Source organism: Mustelus asterias, unplaced genomic scaffold (genome assembly GCF_964213995.1).
Source record: "Mustelus asterias unplaced genomic scaffold, sMusAst1.hap1.1 HAP1_SCAFFOLD_44, whole genome shotgun sequence".
Classification (NCBI taxonomy): Eukaryota; Metazoa; Chordata; class Chondrichthyes; order Carcharhiniformes; family Triakidae; genus Mustelus; species Mustelus asterias.
The window spans coordinates 2,641,915-2,650,327 of NW_027590121.1; the positions used below are offsets into that span (position 1 = coordinate 2,641,915).

General features: G+C 46.1%; 1 protein-coding gene across 1 annotated transcript; it reads left to right on the plus strand.

Moving 5' to 3' along the window:
- The first annotated feature begins 247 nt into the window (after positions 1 to 247).
- LOC144483043 (uncharacterized) lies at positions 248 to 3,437 on the plus strand. Its single transcript, XM_078201881.1, has 2 exons — positions 248 to 348; positions 1,643 to 3,437. Exon 2 carries the CDS (start codon positions 1,992 to 1,994, stop codon positions 2,724 to 2,726), a length of 735 nt encoding a protein of 244 aa, XP_078058007.1. The 5' UTR covers positions 248 to 348; positions 1,643 to 1,991; the 3' UTR covers positions 2,727 to 3,437.
- Positions 3,438 to 8,413: the final 4,976 nt, after the last annotated feature.

Consider the following 8,413-nt stretch of genomic DNA (forward strand, 5'->3'; position numbering starts at 1 on the left):
TGCTTTGCTGTGTTGTCTCTGTGCTCCATCCCCACTCTGATTGTATTGGAGCCTGTGTGTGTCATTGTTACACTCAGACTCTGTCACTGATTATTGGACAAGCAGCAAGTCACCATCACAATGCCCAGCTGATTGACGGCAGCGTGGACCAATGGGAAGAGGGGGCAGACCTGGAGGACCGATCTGGAGCCGTTGGTCCTCCAACCAATAGGAGCGAACGAGGGGCGGGGCCACCTTTGACTCGAGCATGCGCAGTGTGAGTAATGGCGATGGAAAACGGTTTTTATTTTGGGCCCGGAAATCTGTTCGAGGTGATTGGCGTTACGGAGAGAGCAATGGATCGTCCAGGTGGGTGGAAACGCTGCGTAAGCATGTTGTGAGAGTCGCAAAATGCGGAAGAGAGCTTCCCGGACCCAGTTTGCACCGAGCAGGCCTGCAGTTCCTCATGTTCGTCCCGGGTTAACGTTCGCCATTTTTATTGGGGGCAATAGGCAGCAGTGCGCATGTGCGGCCGCCATGTCTGTAGAGGGCAATGCTGTCAATCAGTGGGAGGCGCTTGTTCCCCAGTGTTCAGAATGGAGACAACTTGGCCATCAAACTGCATCAACCCTCTGAGTCCCAATGTCTTATTGATGAGGCAGAGCGGTGACAGAGAAGGAAATAGAAAGGGAAATAAAAACAATAAATGCTGGAAAATCTCAGCAGATCTGACATCATCTGTGGAGAGAGAATAGAACCAACGTTTCGAGACTGGATGACCCATAGTCAGAGCTTGTACACGTGTAAACAGAGCATGTAAACTTTGACACCTCCATGTACCCTTGTACACCTCAATCAATCTACTTTGCTCCAAGGAGAACAACCTCAAGTTATCCAGCCTAACATTGAGGTGTATAAAATTCTGAGGGGCACAGATAGGGGGGAGAGGAAGGAACTTTTCTCTTTAGTAGAGAGGTCAATAACCAGGGGCCTGGATTTAAGTTCAGGGGCAGGAGGTTTATAGGAGATGAGAGGGAAAGCTTTTCCACTCAGATGGTGGTGGGAATCTGGAACTCACTGCCTGAAAGGGTGGTAGAGGTGGGAATCATCATCACATTTAAGAAGAATTTAGATAAACTCTTGCAATGCCATAATATGCAAGGTTACACATCACGTGTGGAAAATGGGATTAGAATAGAACGGTGCTTGATGGCCGGCACAAACACGATGGGCCGAAGGGCCTCTTTCCATGCTGTAAAACTCTATGATCACCCACGTTGGCAGCAAGTTCAATATCATCATCAATCACAACCCCCCCTGTATCTTCACTCACTGAAACAATCCAGTTAAAACATTCTTAGTCGAGAATGTAGCCATATTTCTTTTGGACTGGCAGCCTGCATGGAGACTTTCAGCTCTCTATGTCCAGGACAGGAAGCAGTGAGCGTGGATCTGTCAATCAGCCTCAATCAGCACCTTCAGGAGAATTGGGAGGGTGAATATTAGATACAGCAGAGTGAGAATGGAGGGAGAGTGTGTGGGATGGAGATTTACAGCTTTTGGGGAATGAGAGAGGAAAGAATGTTCCATAGAAACTAGAATTGTCTGTTCTGAATTTCTATCCTGTACTGACACTGATGAATTTTGTAAATTGTTTTCACAGGATATTAGAGGAATCACACCGATAAATCTTAACGATCACATCTCGATCTGACAGAGTCACTCGATTCCTTGGAAACTAAATATCCTTAGCCTCTGAATGGGAAGGAGAAATGTTTGACCGGTCTGTCGACTGCAAGATTTTAAGCAGCAGTGTGACTGGAAAAACACCAGGACACAAACACACACCCGAGTGAGAGTGTTCCAGTGCATTGAGTGTGGAAAGAGCTTTAACCAGTTACACAGCCTGAAAAAAACATCGCTGCATTCACAGTGGGGAGAGACTGTACCCGTGTTCTGTGTGGACAAGGCTTCAAATGATTGACCTCCAATGATACAAGGAGACCGACAATATGGAAAAACCGTGGAAATGTGAAGACTGTGGGAAGAGATACAAAGCGCCCTCTCTACTGGAAGTTCATCGGCGCAGCCACACTGGGGAGAGGCCGTTCGCCTGCTGGGTGTGTGGGAAGGGATTCACTGATTCATCCACTCTGCAGAGACACCAGCAAGTTCACACTGGTGAGAGTGCATTCACCTGCTGTCAGTGTGGGAAGGGATTTACTCAGATATCAAGCCTGCAGACACACCAGCGAGTTCACACTGGGGAGAGGCCATTCACCTGCTCTCAGTGTGGGAAGGGATTCAGTAAGTCATCCAACCTACAGAAACACCAGCGTGTTCACACAGGCGAGAGGCCATTCAGCTGCTCTGCATGTGGGAAAAGATTCACTCAGTTATCTCACCTGCAGACACACCAGCGAGTTCACACTGGGGAGAGACCATTCACTTGCTCTCAGTGTGGGAAGGGATTCACTCAGTTGTACACCCTGCAGACACACCAGCAAGTTCACACTGGGGAGAGGCCATTCACCTGCTCTCAGTGTGGAACGGGATTCACTCAGTTATCTAATCTGCGGAGACACCAGCGAGTTCACTCTGGAGAGAGGCCGTTCACCTGCCCTGTGTGTGGGAAGGGATTCACTCGGTTACCCATCCTGCAATCACACCAGCAAGTTCACACCGGGAGAGACTGTTCATCTGCTCTCAGTGTGGGAAGGGATTCTGTGATTCATCCACCCTGCTGACACACCAACAAGTTCACTAGTGAATATGGGGATTAGATTCTGCTGTTATTGTTTCTGCTCTCAATTACACCAGGACTGCATTTTGTTCATTCTCACAGTTGGTCAATGGGGAGGGTCGGAGGGTTTCTTTCTGCTGGACTGGCCGGTCTCACAACTTTGCCTCCAGTGGACCGATGCTCTTTCAGTCTTGTTGCAAATACCTGGTTTTAAATTTCACAAGGATCACAGAGTGACCGGGTGTTAGGAAGTTCAGAGATATTTAGTCAGAATTTCTGTTTGAAACCCCCCAAATGTCCATCCAATTTCCTTTGTAATTGTTTATTGTCTCCACTTCCTCCACCCTCGTCGGCAGCGAGTTCCAGGTCATTACCATTCGCTGCATCAAAATATTCTTCCTCACATCCCCCCCTCCCCCCCCGCATCTCTGACCCAAAACCATAAATCTATGTCCCCCTCATCCTTGTCCCATCAGCTAATAGGAACAGCTTTTCTTTGTCCACCTTATCTAAACCTGTCAGAATCTTGTCCACCTCTATCAAATCTCCCCTCAATATCCTTTGGTCCAGGGGGGACAACCCCAGCCTGACATCGACAATAAAGAACAAACTCACAGAATATGTTACTGTCTGAAATCAAATGTGCAGGTCGAATTTCTGTTTTGAAAATATTGCAAACATATTGTCCTGGACAATAAAGGAATTTGAATAACTCACCTTGGGTGTGGGTGAAATGTGTTATGATCCAGGTCAGAAATCCAAGGTGTTTTACAAAGACAGCCTGGCCATAAGATTTGTAATTGTTTATTGTCAGCGGCACGGTAGCTCAGTGGTTAGCACTGCTGCTTCACAGCTCCAGGGACCTGGGTTCGATTCCGGCTTCAGTCACTGTCTGTGTGGAGTTTGCACATTCTCCTCGTGTCTGCGTGGGTTTCCTCCGGGTGCTCTGGTTTCCTCCCACAGTCCAAAGATGTGCGAGTTAGGTTGATTGGCCATGCTAAAATTGCCCCTTAGTGTCCTGAGATGTGTAGGTTAGAGGATTAGCAGGTAAATATGTGGGGGTATGGGGGTAGGGCCTGGGTGGGATTGTGGTCAGTGCAGACTCGATCGGCCGAATGGCCTCTTTCTGCACTGTAGGGTTTCTATGATTTGTACTCGAGTGAGTGTAAGATGGTTCACTCCAGGTACGATTCAAGTGACCCACTAGGAAGCTTTTATCAAACAAAGTTAATTTAAGAACACAGTTAAAATATAATTAGAAAAAATAACCTTTACCAATTGCAATAAAAAGCAACCATTATCTTTCTTATATCAATCAGTACAGCTTGGTGTTTCAAATCAAATAATCCCTACAAAGGGATTCGCACAGAAAGGAAGTATGCTCACGTGATGCTGGATTTGGCAGCTTTTTAAAACCTGCTGTGAATTAGCCCTTAAAATGTTGAATTCAAACTCTGCCTTCCCAGTCCTGGAACTTCCAAAACCTCGAGAGAGAGAGAGAGAGAGAGAGAGAGAGAGACTGCTTGCTTCTATCTTCCAGCTGGCAATTCAGAGGCAGCAGAATCTTCACTCTAGAGAGAGAGAGACGAAAAACACTGCTTTCAGTTTGCAGTCCAGACAGCTTGTGACAAAATGAAACTAAACCTTTCTCTTGTAAAAAAAACTGTCCAAAGACAGCACCTGACTTTCAATCAGGCTCCATCCAACAATACCAAAAGGATCATAAAACCCCAGGTCACTGTATTAGCCCAGGCTCAAAATAAACAAGATGCACATTATATTAGCTTCATTATATTCATAGAATAGAATCCCAACAGTGCAGAAGGAGGCCATTCAGCCTATCGAGCCTGCACTGACAATAATCCCAGCCTTTCTCCGTAACACCACCTGTTTACCCTGCTAATCCCCCAGAAACTAGGGTCAATTTAGCATGGCCAATCAACCCAACCCACACATCTTTGGACTGTGGGAGGAAACCGGAGCATCTGGAAGAAACTCATGCAGACACGGGGAGAACGTGCAAACTCCGCACAGACAGTGACCCAAGCCAGGAATCAAACCTGGATCCCTGGCACTGTGAGACAGCAGTGCTAACCACTACATCCTTGTTCTCCTTGGAATGACGGAGAATGAGGGGAGATCTAATAGAGGTGTACAAGATTATGAAGTGTATAGATAGGGTGAACAGTGGGAAGCTTTTTCCCAGGTCGGAGATGACGATCACTAGGGGTCACGGGCTCAAGGTGAGAGGGGCGAAGTATAACTCAGATATCAGAGGGACGTTTTTTACACAGAGGGTGGTGGGGGCCTGGAATGCGCTGCCAAGTAGGGTGGTGGAGGCAGGCACGCTGACATCGTTCAAGACTTACCTGGATAGTCACATGAGCAGCCTGGGAATGGAGGGATACAAACGATTGGTCTAGTTGGACCAAGGAGCGGCACAGGCTTGGAGGGCCGAAGGGCCTGTTTCCTGTGCTGTACTGTTCTTTGTTCTTTGTTCACTGTGCCACGATGCCGCCATATTGTTCTTTGTATTAGCTGAGTTGTAAATCAGTGAAAGCCAGCATAATACTTGGTCTGTGAAACACTCCGACATCCATGAACTTTGTTTTAAAGAAATCTACATTTGAAAGCCCAGTCATTGCATGAAATATCAGACAATAACGGGGAAATAAGAAAGACAGACACTCACTTTGATCCTTTCGTCAGCACATCTGAGAGTTAAGAATGTGTGACATGATTTTGGGACACCGGAGTGAGTGTGCAGATGTGATTTGTTACGTGTGAAAAATAGCAAGCCTAAATTCATGGTGAGATGGAGTGAAGAGCGGGTCCCAAACACACACAGCTACTTGAGACACAGCAGGAGATGAAATGGTTAATGTGGCCAGGGGATTGAGACAACATTGTGACATCATCAAGGCACTGACACACACTCCAGAGAAACTGAGTTCAAAACAATCAGGATCCAATTAAACACACTGCACATGCTCACAAAGTGAGGAAAATTAAAGTAAAATGAATAATATTATAGATTGGGACAATTAAGGGCTTGGGGGAAATAACACAGAGTAAGAACTGTCCACAACTTAGGGGTAAAGAGAGAGCTGGAGAATCTTTTACATCCATGTTTGATCTGTTGCTTGAAGCATCTGTCCTTATGTACAAGTAACGTAGAACTCACAGCGCTTCTTCAGGAGAAGAAAAGATCGAGTAGATGTTACCCCAGGCGGGACCAGAACAGAACTGGAAAATAACGGAGTGAAGTTGAGTGAGGGGTCAGAGAGAGAGCATGTTTAACAGCTCTCTTGAAAGCCCAGCATGTTAAAGAGCCTGCCAACCCCTCTCACCCACTTTCCCTAAAGTGCATCAATCTCATCAGGAAATGTCCAGAAAAATCAAATATTTTTACTGATAAAAGTTTATTAATGAAACAGAACATGGTTAAAACAAACAGAAAATGACTTGAGGATCAAAGACAACCAGAGTAAAAGGATGTTCACAATGTTCTGGACACAAATGGTTTCTCTTCAGCTCCTCTGTACCCTGTTCCCGCGACTCCCCGCTTTGGATACAGGGACACTGAACCCCGGGGGTCACCCCACCATCAGCCTCGGTCACCCCCTCCCATGTCCTGATTGGTTGGAGGCCCATTTCCCACTCCAGTACCTTCCCATCTCTCTACCAGTGCAGTATCCCAACTGGGGCCCAGGCCCCGTTATTCTCAGCTAAGTTCAGCCCTCAGCTCCGTTGCCTGGCTGTCATTGACACGAGCAACAGAGAGACAGAAAGGTGCCCCAGGCTCAAATGGGAAGTCGAAACTTGTGTCCCTAAACCAACGTTTCAACATTTGTCAGCCAAATCCATGTTATTGACACTGGGGAGTTTTTATGATGAGATTAATTGAAGTGTTCGGCTCGTCAGCAAGCTCGAGAAGCACTGATTCCAGATTGTTCAATACTTCTGTCTTGAATCACAAAAGCTTCTCACTTTATCCCCTTCCTGAACTGAATTCCATCATCCTGAGCAGCTGTGGGTGTCACCTCTCTGTGTAAACTCCTGCCCCTTTTTATAAGGCTCTCTCATCCTTATTGTGGGTCAATTCTTTAATGGTTGAGGATCACTCTGTGATGCAGTGTGTGTTTATCCGGTCAATCAATGTTTCTGATGTCAGTCAGAATGTCCATCGTTACTTTTCACCTGTTTCTTACTCTGTGTTTTATAAAAATAAAGTTTATAAACTTTTACAGAATGGTCAGCTTTAAGGTTTCTGTAGGTGGTGATTAGGTCATCCAAAGGTCAAAGCCTCTCTCTTTTCTCCTTCCCGTTTAACTAAGGGGTTGTGTGGAATATTCCATTCAGGGGGAGGTGGTGGGAATGTCTCTGGCCGAGTAATGCAGAGACGCAGCAAAGGATCCGGGGACAGGCAGCTGGTGGGATTTGAATTCAGTGAATCAATCTGGAATTATATAAAGTTAGTGTCAGAAACGGTGACCATGAAACTTTCATAGATTGTTGTAAAAACCTGTCCAGTTCACCCTATTAATGCTCCCTATTAGGGAAGGAAATCTGCCATCCTTACCCGGTCTGGCCTACATGTGAATCCAGACCCACACAGCGATGTGGGTGACTCTTAACTGTCCCTCTGAAATGGCTGAGCAAGTCACTCCATTCAGGGGCAATTAGGAGCTGAGCAACGTGTGCTGGGGCTTTGCCAGCAGTGTCCACATCCCAGGAAAGAATAAAGAATATTCCACAGAAAGTGATGGGTGATTTGAAATGAATTGAAAGTAGGTCAGGAGGTGCTCGTATCGTCCAGAGCTGCTTTTCAATGGATCCTCCTGTTTAAAATAAAAACACATCAGTGTGCCCCTTTCCCAGACACACTGACCTTGGAATATCACAATGCTGTTTTTAAACATTCCTTTGTTAAAGAATCAGTCATTTAGAATTGTGAAACAGACAGAAATTAAATGTTCCGTTTTTCCTGGGATCCTCCTGTGCCTGGCACCGGTGTCCTGAACAAGGTTATTAACATTCTCTGGGTTAAAGGTTCCTCCTGGTTCTTGCTGTCTGTTGTGTCCTTTGTCACAGTCGGTACCAGGACATTTCTATTGAAAGGTTGTTAAGAAATTCCAGTGAATTCCAGCCCCTTGTGTAACGTTCCATTTGGTGTGCGTCAGATTCAGAGATGTCCACGTGTGTGTGAAAAGGGTTCTGGGTAAGGGTTTTAACCCTTCTTTCCCCGTTAGTAACAATGAGCCCTGTATTCAATTCTAAAGTATAAAGTCCTCATTAGATATCAATTCTACCTGTTATCTACATTTCACCAACCAGTCTATATTTTCATCACAGGACTGCAGTGGGAGCACCGTCAACATCTTACTGACTGGATCGATTTTATCGAGGAGGTGACGAAGGTGATCGATGAGGATAGAGCAGTGGATGTTGTGAACATGGATTTTAGTGAGGCTTTCGACAAGGTCCCTCATGGTCGGCTCATCCAGAAGATTAAGATGCATGGGATTCACGGTGACTTGGCCACTTGGATTCAGAATTGACTTGCCCATAGAAGTCAGAGAATAGCGGTGGAGGGTGTTTTTCTGACTGGAGGTCCATGACTAGTGGTGTTCCACAGGGATCCATACTGGGACCTGCGCTATTTGTGACAGATATAAATGACTTGGATGA

Bases quoted from the DNA above. Each gene is read 5' to 3' on its own strand.
- LOC144483043 (XM_078201881.1), top strand. From the start codon at position 1,992: ATGGAAAAACCGTGGAAATGTGAAGACTGTGGGAAGAGATACAAAGCG.